This window comes from Oncorhynchus mykiss, chromosome 12 (assembly GCF_013265735.2).
Source record: "Oncorhynchus mykiss isolate Arlee chromosome 12, USDA_OmykA_1.1, whole genome shotgun sequence".
NCBI lineage: Eukaryota > Metazoa > Chordata > Actinopteri > Salmoniformes > Salmonidae > Oncorhynchus > Oncorhynchus mykiss.
The window spans coordinates 78,514,342-78,537,890 of NC_048576.1; the positions used below are offsets into that span (position 1 = coordinate 78,514,342).

The following is a 23,549-nucleotide window of genomic DNA, read 5'->3' on the forward strand; positions in this document are numbered from 1 at the left end:
CTAGCGTGTCAGGCTAACACAACATTTAAATAGGTGTCATCATAACTACTACAAATATCTATTACATTTTCCTTGCATATTTTTGTGATATTATTACTACCCACAGATCACACCCCCTTAGTCTGATACTCTCTAAACATTATTGACCTTCACTGTTTGCTTGTTGGGTGGATAGCACAGTTGGAATGTGGTGTGCCCAACCTTCAATAAAGGTGTATGTAGTAGTAACTATTACGATTCTTGTTGGATATGTTTTTATGCAGTGTGAACTTTGGGCATTGTTTGGCATTACACTACAGCCTTTTGGTGTTCTGGCATTTCATCCCAAATATGTCTAGAATCTAGATATTCTGTTTGTAATAACAACTAATCAGTGGTTTAATGTCATTACTAGATAATTCAATCTCCAATGTTTCAAGGTGGGAATGAATTTAGATTGGTTTGATTGAAGTCAGTAAATGTGAGTGAGTAGCACCCTGGAATCTAACAGGGGACTGGCCCTGCCACATTCCAGTGTTTCTCCATTGGAAGTCTACCAATGAGGAATCACACTGTTATAATAATGTGTATCTCTTAGTGTTGATTCCCTTGATTTAGAAAAGCAGTGCCTATTCAACATTGTCTATAACAAAACTATCTTTATTGATTATGCCCAGGTAAGGCAAAGTAAATATATTAAAAGATAGGAATGCAGGTGTGTAGGAATGGAGAGAAAGTGAGAGAGAGACAGAGAGAGCGAGAGAGAGAGTGGGATGGAGAACAGGAGAGAGGAACAGGTCTACCCGGTCTGTTCCTCTGGTCTAGTGCCTTCATAATGACACACCTGTTCATTGGGGTGGAGCTGAGGCAGGTGGCTGCTCTTTAACTAGAGAGAGGAGACACGGCTAGAGAGAGAGGTACAGCGAGGAGAGGGAAGTGAGGAGTAAGGTAATTGCACTGGGACTGACAGAACACACAGCCTCCCAGGATGTTTAGCAAGAAGAAGGAGTACGACCTGGTGAAAGTGGCCCAGTGAGTTTGCCCTCCGTTGCCTGAACTTTGATGTGTCATGTTTCCTTCTCTTTGCTTCTCTTTTCTCTGTCTCTTATTTCTCTTTTTCATTTCATCTCAGCCTGCTTGTATTCCCTGTTGGGGCAACCTGGAATCTAGTCCACTGCACATGGGGGCATTTGTTGACTGGTCTTTTCTATGTCCAACTTGGAATGATAGTGTATTTTAAGAGTCTGCAGTTTTCCATGAAAATGCAGGAGATGATTTAGATGAAGTATCAGATTTGATCTATGAGCACTTAGTATTGGTAACGCCTCATTGCTACCTTACATAAGTGTAAAATCAATCTTATCTGCCACTGATTGATGATGACACAAGACAATAATTTCTGTAGTAACTGTCACAATTTGTTAACTTTACTGAGAAAAGAGTAATTTCACTGGTTTTTGGACTGTGTTGTATGTAACCACTGATGTGTGCCTTTAGCAATGGGGTGTGACATTAAGGTGCATTGATCTTCCACATTGCTCTCAGTATTCAGTAGATGGCTGCTCTGACTAATTATGTAGACAGAGCAACAATAGCTCTGATGGATAATACTATGTTACACTAAAGTGGCCTGGCCCGGTAACAAAGAGCCCAGAGCACATAAAAGCACTGTTTGAAGAAGTGTGATCTCACAGAAGTGAGTGACAGACAGCAGATGTGGAATGTGTTTCGGTACATCGCTGGAACACTCAGGATTTATGTTTATATAGAGAAGAGGGTATGTACTGTGTGTTCTGTTGCTTAAACAGGTTCTATCAGATTTGTGTATATACAAAGTTGCGTAGTGATTAATAGATTATATGTTTTTGTGAAATATGTGCTATGTTCCTTTCAAGTGTGCCTTGATAAATCAATAATCTGAGCCTTATCTTTCAGTTCCTTTACATCACTGAACACTGTGTCACTCACCACATGCAGGAACATCCTCCACATCACTCCTACACTGGGGTGTGTCTTGGAGCGACAGGGTGTATAGTCTGGATCCTTTTCAGCTCTCTATCTTATAGAACCAGCAGGGTGACTTTTAGGCTTCCCTTTAGTGTCTGCCTGTCACACTCCTACTCACCCTGACATGTATGTGTGCTGTTTGCTTTGGTACGGTAGCTATGCATTATCTAACTCCTTTTAACCTTCTTTAGGATGTGACAGGGTATGACAGGATGTTTCTGCCAAACCTAGATGGCTTCTACAGCTATGTGGACTTTGTCATTTTACCACATATACTAACAGAGATAAGCAGTTGCCTAAAGTTGCCTGACTCAGAACTGTCAACAAGGCATGTATGAGACACTGGACACCACAATGTTGAAACAGTAAATCTCTCCCCCACTATCACTATTCATTTATTGTCCCATTGGAATGTAATTGCATTCATCAGCTATTAACTTGGATCAAAGCGATTCATGGGGACATCAGTAGAATTCCATGTGCTATGTCACCCATTCACTGTAAATTCCTGAGGACACTCCTCAATAATCCATCAATGTGAGGGTGTGTACGAATAAATAGCTGACTTTCATAACAGCGACTACGAGTAGGAATGACAGAACAATAAGTACAAGAACATACAGACTTAAAGATTTGTTGATTGCTAGTTGAGTGTAGATGATTGACAGTCCTTTGTGGAGTTGGATGGGGGAGACTGAGGAATACTTTTTGTTCTGCCTGAGTCTGGTTCTCATTTGGATTATTCTACCAAACCTGGAGTCTGGTTCCTGAACATTCAGGTTGCTCTACTGATCTCTCTTAGATAGGCCTACTGGTTTCAACAATGTGCCAATTACACTGATGTGAATGGAGGTTTGTCTTTTCTCTTCCCAGGAGCCAAGGTAATGATGTGGCCGTGCTGGTGGCACGCATGCAGAGCAATGCAGACCAGGTGGAGAAGAATGTGCTGCGCTCTGAGGAGCTGATGGCTGTGGTAAGAGGTCCTACCATCCCTACCCACACACTGCCTGTGTATGTAATTACACAGTTATACGTACACTTTTACCTAACACGTTACAATGCCCAACTTAATGAAATACGCATCCCTTAATTCCACTTGATCAAGTAAAAACTTTTCAATCCCCCCACAGATATTTTATCAATGTGCAATTCAACACAAATGTGTCATGATGAGTGGCTTTCCGTTTCTGTTCCAGGACACAGTGAATGACAAGAAGGACAGGCCCTTACTGCACCAGAAGGAGAATACAGAGATCCTAGCTGAGGCTGAGGGGCTGCTGAAGGATCTGTTCCTGGATGTGGACCGGGCCAAGAAGATTTCACACCCACAGGCTGGAGAGATAGAGATTGAGTGAGTTCCAGCAAGAACACACACACACACACACACACACACACACACACACACACACACACACACACACACACACACACACACACACACACACACACACACACACACACACACACACACACACACACACACACACACACACACACACACACACACACACACACGTTCTCCCTTTCCCTCTTTCAATATGCCTCTTATTTCTCATTTTTTCTGGTCCTCAGTGTGAGAAACCTCCATGACCGCTGGTCTAAGGACTGTACCATGTACCGGGACCTGTATGAGGCAGTGCAGGAGGTGGAGCTCACTCCCAGGATTGACTGGTCTCAGGTGCTGGAGGAGAAACAGGTGAGCCTGCCATATCCTTGGTAACACTCTATTCAAGACCAGTATGACCGTAGACGGTACTGTCCTGCCATTATATAACAACTTTGGTTGACCACTGCTTTCTGCTGGTGCAACCAAACCTTTGGTATTAGCTCCTAGTTGCTTGGAGTAACATATCTTTCTGAATGTAGTAGTAGTGGTACAAAACTGTATTATCCCCAGAGGGAAAACAGCCAAGCAAAGTTAACAAGACATGTGGTTGAGGTAAACATACAGCTGAACTCTAGAGGATTTACTATACCTGTGTGTTGTGTTGTGTGTTATAGAAGCAGATAAGTGCAGAGAGGTACGGGCCCAACCTGTCTGATGTGGAGAAGCAGATTGCCTCTCATAACATCCTGCACCAGGAGATCGAGGCCTACGGCTCCCAAATGAACCGCAGCAGCACTGGCTCTCCGGTAACGACTACAAAGCCCTCGGCTGCTTTCTTCATTCTGAATCTCACCAAAACTAGGGATAAACTCGAAACAATGATTATCATGGTTTGTTTTCTGTCCACAGTCAAAGTTGTCTACCATTCAGAGACAGTACACAGATCTCTTGGTGAGTCCAGAAGTTATTTAATACATCTGTGTGTGCATTAAAGTATGGCTCTGACATGTCAAAGGGGCTCAGAATGCTACACTGTTGTGGTTGTATTTGAACCTTTGTGCCTGTGCTATCTCTCCATCGTTGACTATAAGATAGTCCAGGTGTGACTGATCTGTCTCTCCTCATGCTGTGTGGTGCAGGAGGCATCCCTGTGGAGACACAGGTACCTGGCCTCTCTGTATGACTACATGCAGGGCTGCAGTAAGGAGCTGGTCTACCTGAGCGAGTACCAGGAGAGGATCCTCAGGAAGGACTGGAGCGACCGCATGCTGGACCCCCCAGGGGTGCGCATGGAGTACGAGAAGTTCAAAAACAACACTCTGCTAACACATGAGAGCGAGACCAACCAGCTACAGATGGATGGGGATCGTCTCGTTGAAATGAAGCACCCTGCCAGCTCCACAATACGGGTATGTTTATATGGCTACAAAATATAAACCTTTCCCATTGTAATAGCTTAAGTATAGGACTCACATTGAGTTACACATGTGTTACTCACCTCATCATCTACTCTGATCTTCCATGGGGCAACATGCTTGGTTTGTCTCAGGCACACAGCGACGCATTGCAGAACGAGTGGCAGAGCTTCCTAAACCTGTGTATCTGCCAGGAGGTACACCTTGACAACATAGACAACTACAGGAAGGTACATCATCTCTTAACCCTGGGAAAGGACGTTTCTTATGGCTCGTTGTCATGGCTCAATGTAACATTACTCCCATGTGTGTTCCTACCCACAGTACCAGCTGGATGTAGAGACCTTGTCTGAGTCCATGAAGAGACTCAACTCTAATCTGGACCCCAAATCACTGAACAACAAGAACAACCCAGAGATCCTGCTACAGCTTGAGGTGAGATTTGGTTTATTCTTTGTATCTAAGTTCAGTCGTTTCTATGACGTACAGCATTATTTCAATCTGTTCTCTAATATCTTCTGTACCTCATATCCTCAGGGTGATGAGAGAGCGATAGAGAGGAACGAACAGCGCCTCGTAGCCCTGAGGGAGTTCAGCAGCACCATCGCCCCTCTGAAGCTGCGGCGTCTCCGCCCCACCAAACCCACCCCTGTGGTGTCCCTGTGTGAATGGACCAATGGAGAGGTAGAAAATAGCTTCATAGAATAGCATTGTGAGAGTTCTGAGAAATTAAAGGGCAAGCTAATGTCCTGTCAATTGACAGCTGTAGCATAATATAATGATGCAAACTCCTGTCACCCTTAGGACTCAGTGTCTCAAGCAGAGAAGCTCATGCTAAAGTCCAACTTAGACGATGAGAACTGGGAGGTCCAGACCAGCACTGGGAAGACCAAAACCCTGCCTGGGGCCTGCTTCCTGGTCCCACCGCCAGACACTGAGGCCCTTGAGAAAGTGGAAAGGTAAAGAGAGAAAAAAAGACTCCTTATTACAATGACCCAAAACTTAACCACCATCCCAGGCGAACTGTAATGACATTGTGTGTTTGTGTGTCCAGTCTGGACAGAGAGCTTTCTAACCTGAAGAGAAAGAGAACTACTCTGATGGCCTCCCTGAGGAGCCCCGGTGTGGAGGTGGTGCGCTCAGTGAGAGCAGGTGAGTGGAACATCCCCCCACTTGCTAAGAACTTTAGCAGAAATCACTTAGTTTGAACTCACAGTGGGACCCTAGTCGATACAGGGGACTAGACTCAGTGTGGCCCTCTCCTGTCCCCTTATTTCTCACTGTACCCTCTGCTTGTCCTCAGCCCCTGTGGCTAATGCCCAAGTGGACCCAAAGACCACAGTGCTGGCCAGCCAGCTGGACAAGATCAGCAAGAACCTGGACCACAGTGAGAAGGACATTCTGAGCCGGCTGAGGGCCCCTCTGGATCGCAGTGACCCCACATGTGACCTGGCCAACAGGCTGAAGGAGCATGAGGTGAAGGGATTGTTTTTTATTTCAGACCACTGCAGCCTGCTACATAGCATCATTATAATGGACAGTGTGGTTCCAGAGTGTGATATCCATGGTGTGTTTTGCCCTGCAGAGGGCCACCCTGACTGTTAGGAACCTGGAGGCAGAGAAGACAGCGGTCCAGAGAGATATGGATCCCATCCTAGCCCAGAAGCCCCTTGAGCCCACCACCTCCGCCCTGTCCCTCAAACTGAGTGGTCTTAACAACAAGTTTGACGACACCAACGTCCTCTGTGACCTGTACAACAAAAAGTAAGAATTTAGTTTACAATGTGAAATAAATAAAAACCTATGTAAAGGTTGTGTTAGCTATATGTTCTGATTTTTTACCTGTTTTTATTTTATTTACATCCAATTGCTCAAGATTATTCTCACTCACTAATTTGTTTTATCTTGACCAGAGCCACAGCTTCCATGTTCTTGGAGAGGCAGATCAATACGGTGGACAACTCAGTCTCTGGCTTTGAGGAGCAGCTGGCTGAAGATGCTGCCATCCCTGATGTTCCCAATGTCCTCCAGACACGCATCCAGAAGCTTCAGGTAACAGTATTTCAGTCATATGACTACTTAAAGTTCATCACACATCATGTCATTGTGATGGACTCTTACAAGTTGCAGTGAGTGTTTTGCTTTGATTGACCCATCCTCTTTGATCAGTCCCATGTGTTTCTCCCTTGTCCTACAAACAGAACATGCGCAAGGATGTAGCGTTAAAGCAGGACGAGATGCTGAAGCTGAGCAGGGACTTGGAGTCCACAGAGCAGCTGAGCAGCTCCCTGCAGAAGGGCTTCCATGAGTACTGCCCAGACATCCGCCGCCAGCAGACAGAGGTCAAACACCTGAAGAACCGCTATGCCAACGTCAACAGTCAGCTACAGGAGAGGTGAGAACCCCATCTGTCACACAGCTAAACTCAGCAAAAAAGAAACGTCCCTTTTTCAGGACCCTGTCTTTCAAAGATAATTAATAAAAATTAAAATAACTTCACAGATCTTCATTGTAAAGGGTTTAAACACTGCTTCCCATGCTTGTTCAATGAACCATAAACAATTAATGAACATGCACATGTGGACCGGTCGTTAAGACACTAACAGCTTACAGATGGTAGGCAATTAAGGTCACAGTTATGAAAACTTAGGACACTAAAGAGGCCTTTCTACTGACTGAAAAACACAAAAAGAAAGATTCCCAGGGTCCCTGCTCATCTGCATGAACGTGCCTTAGGCATGCTGCAAGGAGGCATTAGGACTGCACATGTGACCAGGGCAATAAATTGTAATGTCCGTACTGTGAGACGCCTAAGACAGCGCTACAGGGAGACAGGACAGACAGCTGATCATCCTCGCAGTGGCAGACAACGTGTAACAACACCTGCACAGGATTGGTACATCCGAACATCACACCTGCGGGACAGGTACAGGATGGCAACAACTGCCCGAGTTACACCAGGAATGCACACTCCCTCTATCAGTGCTCAGACTGTCCGCAATAGGCTGAGAGAGGCTGGACTGAGGGCTTGTAGGCCTGTTGTAAGGCAGGTCCTCACCAGACATCACCGGCAACAACATCGCCTATGGGCACAAACCCACCGTCGCTGGACCAGACAGGACTGGCAAAAAGTGCTCTTCACTGACGAGTCGTGGTTTTGTCTCACCGGGGTGATGGTCGGATTCAAGATTATCATCTAAGGAATGAGCGTTACACTGAGGCCTGTACTCTGGATTGGGATCGATTTGGAGGTGGAGGGTCCGTCATGGTCTGGGGCGGTGTGTCACAGCATTGCAGGCAACCTCAACGCTGTGCGTTATAGGGAAGACATCCTCCTCCCTCATGTGGTACCCTTCCTGCAGGCTCATCCTGACATGACCCTCCAGCATGACAATGCCACCAGCCATACTGCTCGTTCTGTGCGTGATTTCCTGCAAGACAGGAATGTCAGTGTTCTGCCATGGCCAGTGATGTCTCAATCCCATTGAGCACATCTGGGACCTGTTGGATCGGAGGGTGAGGGCTAGGGCCATTGCCCCCAGAAATGTCCGGGAACTTGCAGGTGCCTTGGTGGAAGAGTGGGGTAACATATCACAGCAAGAACTGGCAAATCTGGTGCAGTCCATGAGGAGGAAATGCGCTGCAGTACTTAATTCAGCTGGTGGCCACATCAGATGCTGACTGTTTCTTTTGATTTTGACCCCCACTTTGTTCAGGGACACATTATTCAATTTCTGTTAGTCACATGTCTGTGGACCTTGTTCAGTTTATGTCTCAGTTGTTGAATCTTGTTATGTTCATACAAATATTTACTCATAAAATAAACACAGTTGACAGTGAGAGGACGTTTCTTTTTTTCTGAGTTTTTATGTCACAGTTATACAGTGCCTTGCGAAAGTGTTCGGCCCCCTTGAACTTTGCGACCTTTTGCCACATTTCAGGCTTCAAACATAAAGATATAAAACTGTATTTTTTTGTGAAGAATCAACAACAAGTGGGACACAATCATGAAGTGGAACGACATTTATTGGATATTTCAAACTTTTTTAACAAATCAAAAACTGAAAAATTGGGCGTGCAAAATTATTCAGCCCCCTTAAGTTAATACTTTGTAGCGCCACCTTTTGCTGCGATTACAGCTGTAAGTCGCTTGGGGTATGTCTCTATCAGTTTTGCACATCGAGAGACTGACATTTTTTCCCATTCCTCCTTGCAAAACAGCTCGAGCTCAGTGAGGTTGGATGGAGAGCATTTGTGAACAGCAGTTTTCAGTTCTTTCCACAGATTCTATTAACTTAAGGGGGCTGAATAATTTTGCACGCCCAATTTTTCAGTTTTTGATTTGTAAAAAAAGTTTGAAATGTCCAATAAATGTCGTTCCACTTCATGATTGTGTCCCACTTGTTGTTGATTCTTCACAAAAAATACAGTTTTATATCTTTATGTTTGAAGCCTGAAATGTGGCAAAAGGTCGCAAAGTTCAAGGGGGCCGAATACTTTCGCAAGGCACTGTATATGTCTTGTGTCTGTGGTTACTTCTGTGGTCTATGATATACTGATGCTTAATAAAAAATCTATTGTTATAGAACGGTTCTGCTACAAGAGGCAACCAATAAGAATCAAGGCTTCCAGAGCTCTGTCCAATCATTGAACTTATTTTTGACCAACCTGCCTAATAATACGATCAATCCAAGTGATGGACTTTCTCAAATTAACTCCAAGCAGAACTCTCAGAAGGTTTGTGGGTTTATTTTTGTGTTATTTTATCTCAAAAATTGTCCCTGCTATGAACATCGTTAGTTTTCTGCAGTACATTATCTTGTTCTTATTGTGTGTTTGCTTTCTTTTCAGAGAGTGGTGGAGGATATAAAAAGGAAATCAGATGATGTGGGCCTAGCAGTGAAACAGTCCCGTGACTTGCAGAATGTCCTCAATGTGAGTAGAAAAAAATTAATATAAACAGAGCTACCATTAAAAATGTCCTTATCCGTTGAAGGGTTTTGGTCAATGTTGTTCTTAAAAGAGAAAATAAATATTCACCATGTCTCGTAGGAGTATGAGGCCAAATCTGATAAGTACCGTGGTACACTGAAAGATGTGGATGATGAAGATGCCAAAAGACGTCACACATCCGCCATGGCTGACGCTGTGCTTAAAAAGGTATTGTGGACCTGGGAGACTGCAACAATCCTCATCCTATAGTTGACTTAATTTGCATTCAAGTTTGGGCATTGATTCAAGGTCCATGATCTGACTAGAGACTGTATTTTTCTGTTTCAGGAAAGAGCTCTACTGAACCTCTACTCAGAGGTGTCTGCAGAGAATGATCAGCTTCTCAACAAGATGGGATTCGCTAAGAATATAATTGCCCAGGTATGACACAATTACTTTGTAAAACATCAACACAGTGGATTCTGTAATTCCTTATAAAAAAACACTAGTATAGGTTAAACTATATTGTCCACTGTTACCTGCTCTGAACAGAATGAAGAGAAGGTGAGCCAGGTGGAGGTGAAACAGCAGCGGCAGCTGCAGAGCCAGCAGAAAGACCTGGAGGAAACAGACGTTCTAAAGAGAGAGCTGGCGGATGAGACCACCAGGCGCTCCCATGCTGAGAATGACCTAGCAACATACAGAAAGAGGTTTATTTCACTGAAAAGCCGTAGAGGTGTGGAACGAATGGAGGAGAGGGAAGTTGTGCAGTACTACCGTGACCCCAAACTAGAGGGTGACCTGGTGTCCCTGAAGAGTCGAATCCAAGATGAGACTATAAAACACTCTGGCACCCAGACAGAGATAAAGGTTGTCAATGAGAATATCATCCGCCGGGAGACTGAGCTGACAAATGTCACACCTAGGCTGTTGACCAGGGTGTTGACTGAGTTTGAGAGGGACCCCCAGCTTGACAAGGAGGCCACCAAGCTGAGAGAGGAGATGCGCAAGCTGGAGCAGGAGGTCCAGGTGAGAGATACAGAGACGGTCCACATGAAGACTGAGATCACAGTTCTGGCACAGAAGAGACCGACTATCAAAGAACGAGTAGTGAAAAAGGAGGTGGTGAGACTAGAGAAGGACCCGGAGATGCTGAAAGCAGTTCTGACCTTTCAGACCGAGATCTCAGAGGAGGGGTTAAGATCCAAGTCCCTCAATGATGACATATTCCGCACTAGGAGCCAAATCAACACACTTGAGAGGATCATTCCCACTATCCAGCCTAAGATTGTTACCAAGGTGCTGAAGAGGGTGGAACAGGACCCAAAACTCATTGACGAGGTTAAGACTATCCACACCAGCCTGGAAGAGGAGAACAAGATGAACAGTGATTTGATGAAGGAACTCACCCTCCTCCAGATCCGCTACAGTGAAGTGGAGAAGGTGCGGCCCAAGCTTGAGGTCAAGGAGATCGTCAATGAGATCTACAGGGTGGACCCTGAGACAGAGGTGGAGCTGGTGAGGCTAAGGAAAGAGCTGCACGACTCTAATCGAAACCACACTGATCTGGAGAAAGAAATCAACTCAGTTATGGTAGATCTTAAAACTCTGCGTTCCCAGAAACCCAAGTCGGAGTACAAGGAAGTGACCCAGGAAGTGATTAAAGAGGAGAAGAGCCCAGAGGTCATCAGGGAAATCAAGAGGTTGAATGACCAGGTTTCACTTCTGCGGGTCTCATATGACAGCACCCTGGATCTGCTGAGCCGCCTGCGCAAAGAGAGAGATGAATGGAAGGTCGAAAAGTCTAAGTTAGAGACAAAGCTTGTAAACAAAGAGGTAGTCAAATACGAAAATGACCCCCTACTGGAGAAGGAGGCTGACCGTCTGAGGAGAGATGTGAGGGAGGAAATCCAGCAACGACGCAACATGGAGGAAACTGTCTTTGACCTGCAGAACAAGTACATCATGGTGGAAAGGCAGAAACCAGAGGAGAAGATTGTGATGCAGGAAGTGGTGCGTCTTGAGAAGGATCCAAAACAACTCCTGGAGTATGAAAAGCTGAACAAGAACTTGGATGAAGTGGTTAAATCCCGTAGAAAACTGGAATTGGAAGTTCGACAGTTGAGAGCCCTGGTTGAGGAGAAAGAGAGAAACTTGGCACTGATGGACGACCGGCAAAAGAAGATCCAAGTAGAAACAGAGCTTAGACAGATCAAATCTCGCATCCTTGAGCTTGACAATACCCCTCAACCCATTGCGGAGAAGATCATTATTGAGGAAGTTCTCAAAGTGGAGAGAGACCCCAAGCTTGAGAAACTAACCAGTGGCTTACGCACAGACATGGATATGGAGGAAACCAACATCAGTCGGTTGGAAAGGGACATCCGAAACCTGAAGATCAAGTTAGACATCTTGCGCAAGGAAAAGTCCATTGAAAAGACTGTATATAAAGAGGTGATTCGGGTGGAGAAGGACCAGAATGTGGAGGCTGAGAGGGACCATCTCAGAGATCTAGTGTTGCAGGAAAGAAGTTCCAGACGGGATCAAGAAGATGAAATCCAGAGGCTTAATACCAAAGTGACCCGGCTCCAGACCACAAAGTCAAGCACCTCTCATGAAGAAACAAGCATCACCCTCAATAGAGATTCCCTGATGAGAGAGAAGGAAAATTTCCTCAAAACACTGAGGACTTTGGAGTCTGAGAAACATGATTTAAGCATATCGTTCCAGCTGCAATCCAAGCTGATGAGTGAGAGAAACCAGATTAACAGGCAAAGGGGCTTCAAGATGGATTCTGAGGTACAACGTCTAGAGAAGGACATCCTGGATGAAAAAGACCGGATACACCAAAAGGAGACCTACATTATGGAGCTGCAGAACAATCTTAAGAAAGATGACCACTCTGAGACACACACCAGAGAGACCAACCTCTCCACTAGAATCAGCATCCTTGACCCCGAGACTGGCAAAGACATGTCACCATATGATGCCTACTTAGAGGGTCTGATTGACCGCAACCAGTACATCCACCTTCAGGAGCTAGAATGTGACTGGGAGGAGATCACCTCAACGGGTCCAGATGGGGAGACCTCGATTCTGCAGGATCGCAAGAGTGGAAAGCAGTTCTCTGTCAAGAATGCTCTAAAGGATGGCCGCTTGACTCAGTCCGATCTGCACCGCTACAAGGAGGGTAAAATGCCTATTTCAGAATTTGCTCTCCTGGTCGCTGGGGATTCCAGACCAAAGCCTTACATTGGTCCAATCGCAACACCAAGGACACCGACAAATACCACTGCAGCATCTTCTTTGAGCACAATGCCATCATCACTAAGGTCTTCCTACTCAAGTCTCACAAACAATAGATACGGCAGCAATAGCAACCTGAATATTTCTAGCGGTGATGAGCTCTTCCCAATCTCTGGGGTGCTGGACTCCACCACCAACAGTCGTATGTCTGTACGTAGTGCCCTGACTCGAAACCTTATTGACCCAACCACAGCCCAGAAGCTCCTGGAGGCACAGGCAGCCACGGGTGGCATCGTCGACCTCAACAGAAAGGACAAATTCTCTGTTCACAAAGCAGTTGAGCTGGGTCTCATTGACAAAAGTCACATGCATCTGCTGCTGAATGCTCAGAAGGCCTTCACTGGAGTGGAGGATCCTGTGACTAAGGAGCGTCTCGCAGTAGGGCAAGCGGCTGAGAAAGGCTGGATACCTCAGGATAGTGCCGTGAGGTACATGGAAGCACAGTACCTGACTGGGGGGCTGGTGAACCCCCATAAAGCTGGTCGCATCAGTGTCCAAGATGCACTTAACACCAAGATAATCGACAGCACAGTAGCCAAGAACCTCCAAGACAAGTCTGCCCACACCAAAGAGTTGATTGACCCCATCACGAAAGAGAAGATCTCATACAAGGAGGCAATGGATCGCTGCAAAAAAGATGTCACTACAGGGCTCTTGCTGCTCCCTGCAGCCTCCAGCGGTGACTCCAAAGATGCACCATCATACTCCAACTATCGATTCCCTGGCTCCTACAGCCAAGTCTAGACATGTGGCTGACACACATGCCAGATCTAGAGAGATGCTACAGCTCCACGTGCTAAATAGAAATTCACATCACAACAACACAAACACATGTTCTTATGTCTTTATGGTAAAGGTAGAACATTTTTATAGTTCTGATTGTTTAAGTCAGAAAATGTCTAGGTTGTACTGTACACATTTACCTGTTCTTTATTGATGCTATGATTCTCAAGAGTTGATGTACACATAATTTAAATTCATGTTGGGTGAAGAGCTTTCTTTGATTTGTTTTTCAGTATTGTGAGAGCCATTTCTTCCAATAAACTTCCAAATAAGCACTCATTACATTTTTCAAAACAAGTGTTGGTCTCTGTGTATGATTACTCCAATATGGTGGTAATTGTTGAAGTTCAAGTTGTTTTTTGTCATATGGACAGGAACACATTGTGGTGTACTGTACACAGTACATGGACATTCTTACTTGCATGTTCACCTTTAAACAATGCAACAATAATAGAAAAAGTGAAAAATGAATAAAATCAATTTCACTTCTGTGACCCAGCTGAGACCACATGATAACATGAGAATGTCCGTGTTTTGACATTCTCACGAGATGGCAGAACCATACAACAAGGTAGCATGCTAATGAAATACACAGTGGATTTCATCTGGAGAGCTTCTGCGCTGCTGTGTGTCCAACCGAAACGGGCCGTTATGCCAGTAACTAAGGATCTACAGATGTAAATGTCCCTCCCCTTGTCCTGGTGAGAGGTGAAAGGTGTTGTGGGGACTGGTGAGAGTCCCCTCTTATGGGATGTCTAGTAAACAGATTAGTTGGTTACAGACAGGGCTTTATGGGATTACTGGACATGAGCCTGCCTGGGGGAGGAAATGGCCCCCTCCTGTAAAATGAGGTTGTAAAATTAGTGACCTGGTGCCATAACTGGTTAAAATGATATAGGGATTAAAAACAGAGCGATTACAAAACACAGCCTAGCTATGAGAAGAATGCATTTGACAATGGTGAATTTTTCCAATAGGTCCAAATGTTACATTGTATTTTGCACTGGTTGGTGAAATGACTTACTGTGGTTCCATGCTGAGGTAGATGATCCCTAAATTCCAAAATTGAGAAAAATACATCAGGCAACAACTTGAATGCCCTGGTTGGCAGATTGATCATTGTAATATTGTTCTTTTAAACAGCAGTCAAAGGTCTAAGGGACCACTTTGTTGATTTGTCCATGCTGTCTGAATAACTGTCATGACTGAAACGACACAAATTATGGTGTACATTAGGACGACAACTCACTCATTCACTAGCAGTACGGAAGTTGGTGTGGCATGGAATCGTCCGTCCACCTCAATGAAAGTACAGTAAGTATCATGACTCAGGAGAAGATCCAGATGTAGACAGTTCGAAGTAACAAAGGTTTATTACAAAAAAACGGGGCAGGCAAACGACAGGTCAAGCAGAGGTCAGTAATCCAGAGCAGAGTCCGAAACGTACAGAATGGCAGGCAGTGTCCCGATGGAATAAAGGGATCGGGAGACAGTCGCAGGAATGCGTAATAGGTTTTTTTATTGACCCAAATTACAGAGTGCCATGTAAAGGCACGGGGACGAAGACCAAACAAACACATATACAAAACACAGGGTAGAAACCCAAACAAAAGAGCGAGGAGTACCTTGAATAAATACACCGGGACGGGACCCGTAACATACACGCACACAATGATACCACACGGGATGAGACCCGTAATCATCTGTGCAATACAAGCGGCACGAAAGCCAAAACACAGCACAGGTACTCACACGACCAACGGACATTGGAACAATAACCGACAGCCCAATGGTGTGAACCAAAGGGCACATTTATACAATTACAATCATTGAAATGGGCACCAGGTGTGCGTAATGACACGGTTCCAGAGGGATCTGTGACAGGCAGGCTCAGGGCAAGCAGAGGTCAGTAATCCAGGGTAGTGTCACAAGGTTCAGAACGGCAGGCAGAATGGTCAAAACCGGGAAAACAGGGACTAGAGCAAAAACAGGAGTGTGGGAAAACCGCTGGTACGCTCAACAAGATGAACTGGCAACAGACAAACAGAGAACACAGGTATAAATACACTGGGGATAATGGGAAAGATGGGCGACATCTGAGGAGGTGGAGACAACCACACAGACAGGTGAAACAGATCAGGGTGTGACAGTAAGTTGTTTTCAGTCATTGTAAACAAAGCATAATGGATGATGAAAGTAATTGCAGGCCCTTTTGTATTACTGTGTGATTATTGCCATAATGCCATACAACGGTCTTTGGCACTGATCCTGTGCCCACTGCACACAAGAGGAAGCATTTGCACCACTCTGTTTCCACTGTTGGGATGAATAGGCGTCACTGACACCTGTCTTTCATTGAATACAATTTAGTGCCGCTCATGCTTCTAACTCTGATGGCTGGGGGAGTCGACCTTCTTTCATTGCTATGACCTCAGCAAACACATCATACAGCAGCACTCCTCACTAACGGCTAGAAAATATCCCAACACTATTACATCCAGAGCAGCAAGGGGAAATGCACACATTTCTAAACAAAAGGATGGAATTAGGTGATCTGTGGCTAGAATTAGTTCAAACACACCATAGCAGTGTTTACATGGCTTTGTTGACATGTATGGTGGTGGTTGTCTTCCCTTTGTAGATGGGATTTAAAGAATTTGTCATGATAAAATTTTAGGATGAAAAATCGGATCATGTTATAATTGAGCTCTATTTGTAAATTTGGTTCTAAATAAATGAGTGAGGGGAGTTTATTTCCTTGTGCCAGATTTACCCTTCCGTGTGGGTTCAGCTGTTCACCTGGCAGGTCTGTGGATGAAGACTGACAGGGTGACAGTATGCCTTAATTGGGGAAAATGTACTCTGGAAGGCTTTGTCTAATAAGCTGCAGGGGTTTGATGGCACAAGCGGGGAGCCCAGTCAACAGTGAGTTGCAGTAGTCCAGACGGGAGATGACAAGTGAATGGATTAGGACCTGCACTGCTTCCTGTGTGTGGTAGGGTCATACTCGATGGATGTTGAGCATGAATCTGCAGGAGCGGGTCACTTCTTTGATGTTTGCAGAGAACGACAGGGTGTTGTCCAGGGTCACACCAAGGTTCTTTGCACTATGGGAGGGGAACACCGTAGAGTTGTCAACCGTGATGGAGATGTCTTGGAGTGGGCAGGCCTTCCTTGGGAGGAAGAGCAGCTTCGTCTTGTCAACGTTTAGCTTGAGGTGGTGGGCCGACATCCAAGCTGAGATATCGGCCAGGCATGCAAAGATGCGTGTCGCCACCTGGGTGTCAGAAGGGGGAAGGAGAAAAGTAGTTGAGTGTCATCCGCATAACAACGATATGAGAGATCATGTCAGGATATGACGGAGCCGAGTGGCTTGGTGTATAGAGAGAAAAGGAGAGGGCCTCGAACCGAGCCCTGGGGGACAACAGTAGTGAGAGTATGTGGTGCAGACACAGATTCTCTCCATATCACCTGGTAGGAGCGGCTTGTCAGGTAGGATGCAATCTAAGAGTGTGCAGAGCCTGAGACGCCTAGCCCTGAGAGGGTGGAGAGGAGGATCTGATGGTTCACTGTGTTAAAGGCAGTGGACAGATCTAGGAGGAGGATGAGAACAGAGGAGAGAGAGTCAGCTTTGGCAGTGAGGAGAGCCTCACTGATACAGAGGAGAGCAGTCTCAACTGAGGGACCTGTCTTGAAGCCTGACTGACATTCTGAGAGAGCTAGCGAGAGAGTTGGTCAGAGACAGCATGCTAAATTTTATTGGAAAGAAAATAAAGAAGGGATACCAGTCTATAGTTTTTGATGTCAGAGTTGTCAAGTGTTGGTTTCTTGAGGAGGGGAGAGACTCCGGACATTTTTAAGTCAGAGGGGAGGCAGTCAGTGGCCAGGGATGAGTTGATGAGGGAAGTGAGAAGGTCTCCACATAGATGTTCAGGAGAAGGGAGGAGGGGATGGGTTGATCGGGCAGGTTGTCGGGTGGCCGGACCCCACTAGTCTCAGGACCCCACTAGTCTCAGGATTTTATCTGGAGAGAGAGTGGAGAAAGAGGTCAAGGCGTAGCGTAGTTGTTCTGTGTCAGTGGGACCAATAGACTCAATAGGCTGAGTGGATGAGGAGCTGATGTCATCAACCTTATTTTCAAAGTGGTTGACAAAGTAATCTGCAGAGAGGGATGAGGAAGGGGTGGAGGATTAAGGAGGAAGGAGCAGGTGGAAAATAGTTTCCTAGGGTTAGAGGAAGAAGCTTGAAATTTGAAGTGATAGAAAGTGACTTTCGCAGCAGATACAGAGGAGGAAAATGTAGAGAGGAGGGAATGAAAGGAGGATTGGTCCTCCAGAAGTTTAGCTTTCCTCGATTTTCGCCCTGTTCTGTATGATCACAATGATTTTCTCAATGGAACTGGAGGGGAGGGCTGAGCCGGCCGAGAGGAAAGTGGACAGTACGAGTCATAAGATACGGAAAGGGAGGAAACTAGGGTTGAAGAGGCAGAATCAGGAGACAGGAGGGAGAAAGATTTAGCAGAAGGGAGAGATGATAGGATAGATGAGGATAGAGTAGTGGAAGAGAGAGAGCGAAGATTGCGACGGCACATGACCATCTGGGTAGGGGCTGAGTGGGTTGGGTCAGAGGAAAAGGAAACAAAATAGTGATCTGAGACCTGGAGGGGGGTTGCAGTGAGATTAGTAGGCAAACAGCCTCTAGTAAGGATTAGGTCAAGCGTATTGCCTGCCTTGTGAGTGGGAGGGGTCCGGGAAAGGGTGAAGCCAGAAGAGGCAAGGAGAGGAAGAAGGAGGTGGAAAGAAATTAACCGAAGGTAGACGTAAGTAGGTTGAAGTCGCCTGGAGATATCAGGAGTCCTCTAGCTATAGATTGAAAGCTGCTGTCCAGTAGTCTTTGCTGTCCAGTAGCTGGCCATGTTCACGCAAGCTTTAGTTCTGGGTCGTGACAAATGGTAGGCTGCGTTTACACAGGTAGCCCAATTCGGATCTTTTCCCACTTATTGGACCAATAATTTTGCAAAAGAACAGAATTGGGCTGCATTTGTAAACACAGCCAAAGTATGCGTATGATGTTGTACATTCTTATGAATAAATATAGTTAAATGAATCAACAGTAAATTTAATTATTATACTGAAGTCATGCAAATTGAACATGCTCAGAACGTTAATACATTATCATCTTTATTATATTTTTGAATAACAAAAACAGTACAAAAACATATTTATTAAAGATATGATTGGTTTCAAGGGTAAGACAGGTTCTGGTGGAGTAAGAGAAGATATTACATGGTTTGATTAACGCTCTGCACATGTGACCCAAAGGGAAATGAATAGACAAACAGTTTCAGTAACAAATGAATCCAAATTGGTGTGGATGTAGCCTACTTTTCTCATCGTATGAAAACAGGCTTGTTAAGTCACTAGATCTACTGGCAGTCCAATGAAAGGATCCTCTTGTAAATCCTCAGATGTTTACAGTATACCTAATGCCCACTAATAGAGATAAAGAGGCACGGTTGAGCTGCTAAAGCCTGGTAGTCAGTGACGTCAGTCCATATACCGTCAGAGAGGAGGGGGCTTGCAACCCAAACCTTCAGACAAAACTTCCAATAAATAAAATGGGAACATTTGCAGTAAAAATATAATCTCACACAGACAAAAGTCACACAATATATGTTCTAACATTCATTAGCATGTAGCTAGTTAACATTGAAATATTCACATATTAAATAACGTTAAATTAAAACATTGTAATAAAGCTTAAAGACTCATGGTCATGCTCATGCGTGTATGGTGTGCACTTTAGACTACCATCTTAGATATAAATGTAAATGTTTACATCACTTTATTTTACATCATAGTTGATATGTACAACAGGAATCTAATATCTTACTGAGTAAAAAAAGATTTACACATCAGCAGGCTCAGGCTCAGTCCTCTGAGTCTGTTCCTCCAATAACAATGCAGACTCACTCCTCTGAATCGGTTCCTCCAATAATAACACAGTCTGAGGAAAACCAATAGCTTCACTGTTGCGCCGCATCAGTGCATGGCCCCTCACAGGGTACTGCATCTCTGTGAAGGTCAGTGATGCCACCGTGATGGAACAGCGGCCCTGCACCTTGAAGCCAGACTTCTGGTAGAAGGGAACCAGGAAGTCCTCGCACATGAGCACTGCACGGCGCACATAGGGCAGGCAGCGTAGGTACTGCAGGTAGCGCCACATCAGGATAGGGCCCTTGCCCTGCTGCCGGAAGGTCCGGTGGACCGCCAGCACATGGATATGAACTGTGGAACCTTTGGGCTTGTGAAGAGTTAGGGCGTCCTGCAGCAAAGGAAAAATGCAAATGTAGCTCAAGTAGAGTTCATTCAAGAATATGTATGGTGATGTAATACAGAGCACCTGATTGAGAAAAAATATCAGTGAGCGAATAAAAACACAGTAAGATATAGAGTAAATTACCTATGAATCAATACGAAATTATATAACATCATAGAAGTGTCTTACTAGGGTGAGTCTGTCCTGGTCCCATTGGGACCCAATGATGAAGGCTACTAGTCTCCCCTCCTCAAACCAGCCCATGGACAGCTCTGGACACAGCGTGAGGAAATGACGCACCTCATCAAGATGGAGCGGGCAGTCTCCTGACACAGATATAAAGGCTGGCGGAGGAAAAGAGAGACACGTTTTCATCATCCTTGGACTCACTGTATTTAAGAATGCCAAGGCGGATCCGTATCAGTGCATTAAACCTATAACAAGGGATTAATACAAAGTGTTATGGAAAGGAAGAGACAGACTGGCGCGCCCAGTCAACGTGCGTAAAGCCCAAGGAGAGGCTGTTGGCACGAGTTTTACGCGCGATTTAAGTACCCCTGATAACGCTCATACATTGTATATTCGTACCATTAATTCATAACACATAATACATACACACATTTATAACTGAATTTATGGACAACTTACCCTCTTTCTCGATTTCGAACACGCTGATGGCATCTTGCGTGTTGAGCGGTCGGAACTCGCTTGCTGGCAGTGTGTGTCTTCTTTGGCGCCCAGGAGAAACAGAAGGGGAGAGGCGCGGTTTCAGGAAAGGCAAGGCGCCCACTAGAGACATTTTACAACTTTTATAACTCCAGTTGGATTACTTCGATATTCTTCTGTTCCTTCTATTGTTGTTTGTTTGCACAAGTCTTCTCTCTTGGCTGTTACACGAAGGGTAATCTTCAGTTTCCTCCTCTTGTTGGGACAGCCTGTGCACAGATGACCAAGAGGGAGTAGAATCCGTATTTATAGGATGTGGTCCATGTAGATGTGAGTCATTTTACAATTTAGAATATGAATAGTACGACGTCGGTGCTCATGAATGAAATAATAGCATTTGAAGCGAGGGAGAGTGGAGAGCAATTAACTAGAACCAGAAATTAAGCGACCTGAGGTCAGCTGCTTTACGCACAAATGGCAGTGTTGTGACAACCTGTTTATTAATTGCCTAGAGAATTAATGTACCACAAAATAGAGAATTAACCCACTGAATGTAATGAATTTACAATATGTTTTTTCCTCTGCCATTCGATATTTGTTTGCCATGATATGCAGATACTTATATGCAGATACTCTGAATTTATATGGTAACCAACAAGAGCACTGTAACTGAAAATAACGTTGCTTTACTTACCTGATGCAATCTCATCCGAACACTCTCTCTACCTGCCTTATTGTCTTATCTCACCCTCTCTTTCTCCTCCCTCCTCTCTCTCTTGCGTGCCCTGAAAGACGTCCACCTCTTCATTATAAAGCCAGTGACTATTACTATGTCACGTGACAGATTATAGAAGTTGTTTCCACAACTCGGCGTATTAGCTTCTATCTTCATCCCTTGAGTTTGACTGACACATGGCAAAGTGGATATTCTCCTGTATATTTGGGAGATATAGTAGGCATGGGGTAATTGTGGTCAACTGTTGCTCCAGCCAGGTTCTCTATACCGGTCTGGTAAGTATAGGCCTACAAATTATATTATTTAGTGGTTACTCTCTCAACAGGTGGATATTTAGAATGGGTATCCATGGTTAGAGGGAGAGAAGCCTTCAGCAGTACTGACATTGGAACACTGCTGTCATAAAGATAAGATTAGTCTGGTCCTACAAGCAGAAGTTTAATACACCCTCAAATACACAACACCTGTAATGGACAATATTAACCACTGGGTTATCATTTTCACTTTATATAAAAACGAAAAAGACAATTAACAGTGTTAATGCTCTCTGGAAAAGATGGCTGCTAATGATGAACAAGACAGATTCTCTTGAAAATTTGGGAATTTTATTACAATTCAGACAGTCGATACTTCATGATTCATGTATTTAGCTGTGGTTCTTACTAAATGAAACCCTGGAAAAATATAGATCTCTCTCCTACACGGGAATGATGACATAAAAAATGACATGAATGCAATGAGAAGACCACAGCAGTATTTGAATATTAATAACAGTACTATGATGTAGTCACTCCATAGTCCACCCTACCAGCCAAGGGTACAGGATAGAGAAGATAACAGTAGTTCAACACAATTGCAATTACTCCACTCAGATGTGTTGAGACCTGTTGTTTTTTATACATATTACATAACAGTCACTAGGGTCAACAATGGATGTCCGCTTGTCTGTTCGGTTGAGGAGAGATTATATTCGACTGAAGAGAGATGATACTCAGTATACACAGTCTAGCATGAGCTACCTGAAGTGATTCAAATGGAGGTTTTTGATATTCAGATGGCAATAGGCAATATGATAAGTGATTGTAGTTTAATTAAAATGGCTTGTAATTGTTTTCATAACCTGGATACCAGTATGCTAGTGAATCAATGCAACCAAACATACAAATAATGAAAGTGAGCTATCATAATATTTTATACAGTACTACTGTTGTACCATAGAAACAAATGTGCAAGTACTATGTCAGAACTTCCACCACTTGAACTGCAATGACTGGTTAAGGTAAATCCACTAGGGGGACCCCTCCCACTGCATAAAGAGCAGTGAGGTGTCCCAGAACGGGCCACATTGAAAGAATTTGCATAGCTAATCTCTTAATTTGGATATGTGCTTTAATTTGTGTATGCATGGTCTATGACCTTGTCAACACCACCAGCAGAGCCTGACAAATGAGGATTAGGTAGGTAGATAGGTATGTATGGGGTAAAAGGTAACATACAGTATGTTTAATATTATAATAACAAATGATTTATCCTGCTTCCAGTCCCTTTCTCTTAATCCCTGCCTACATTTTCCTATCTACCTCAATACTCCAGTATCTCTGTACGTTGTACATTTGGCACTGACGCTGTATATAGCTTCCTCTCTTCTTTCTTATTTCTTGTGTTTTTTCCCCCTTGTTGTTTTTCTTATTATTAATTATAATTTTTAAAATATATATACTACTGCACTGTTGGGTAGGGCTTTCTGGTTAAGCATTTCACTGTATTTGTGCATGTGACAAATAAAACTTAAACTTGTATTTATCTAAAGGCATATCAAAGTCAGGTACAGGCACAGACATGGAAGATTGAAATCAGAATGGGAGAAGTTAATGTTACATCTGCAGTCAGCATACCTTCAAGTAGAGTCATTTTAAGCATACTTTTAGATTCATTATACAGTAAATTAAAACCCTTCCACCCATATGGCATTTTGAGCCAAACCAAACCAAGTGTGTGCTCTAGGATTAGTTAAACCAGTAATTATTATATCTCTGGGGTGAACCCGACCTGGCATGAACTGGTGCGAGTAGAACTGATG

At 44.4% G+C, this 23,549-nt stretch overlaps 2 protein-coding genes across 2 annotated transcripts; one reads left to right on the forward strand and one right to left on the reverse strand.

Annotated features, from left to right (window-relative positions):
* Positions 1–828: 828 nt before the first annotated feature.
* Positions 829–14,046, forward strand: LOC110538512 (envoplakin). The gene is made up of 21 exons (XM_021625377.2): positions 829–1,011; positions 2,860–2,959; positions 3,183–3,337; positions 3,559–3,682; positions 3,988–4,119; positions 4,223–4,264; positions 4,453–4,722; positions 4,863–4,958; positions 5,053–5,163; positions 5,266–5,412; positions 5,533–5,687; positions 5,783–5,880; positions 6,032–6,204; positions 6,314–6,492; positions 6,642–6,780; positions 6,930–7,123; positions 9,315–9,465; positions 9,580–9,663; positions 9,781–9,888; positions 10,009–10,101; positions 10,213–14,046. Exons 1-21 carry the CDS (start codon positions 968–970, stop codon positions 13,708–13,710), a joined length of 6,093 nt encoding a protein of 2,030 aa, XP_021481052.2. The 5' UTR covers positions 829–967; the 3' UTR covers positions 13,711–14,046.
* A 4,877-nt stretch (positions 14,047–18,923) lies between these two features.
* Positions 18,924–21,533, reverse strand: LOC110538513 (serotonin N-acetyltransferase-like). The gene is made up of 4 exons (XM_021625380.2): positions 21,428–21,533; positions 20,716–21,002; positions 20,257–20,411; positions 18,924–20,073 (listed from the first exon to the last, which is right to left on the reverse strand). The coding sequence occupies exons 2-4, from the start codon at positions 20,864–20,866 to the stop codon at positions 19,657–19,659; spliced, it is 723 nt and encodes a 240-aa protein (XP_021481055.1). The 5' UTR covers positions 20,867–21,002; positions 21,428–21,533; the 3' UTR covers positions 18,924–19,656.
* Between the last annotated feature and the right edge of the window lie 2,016 nt (positions 21,534–23,549).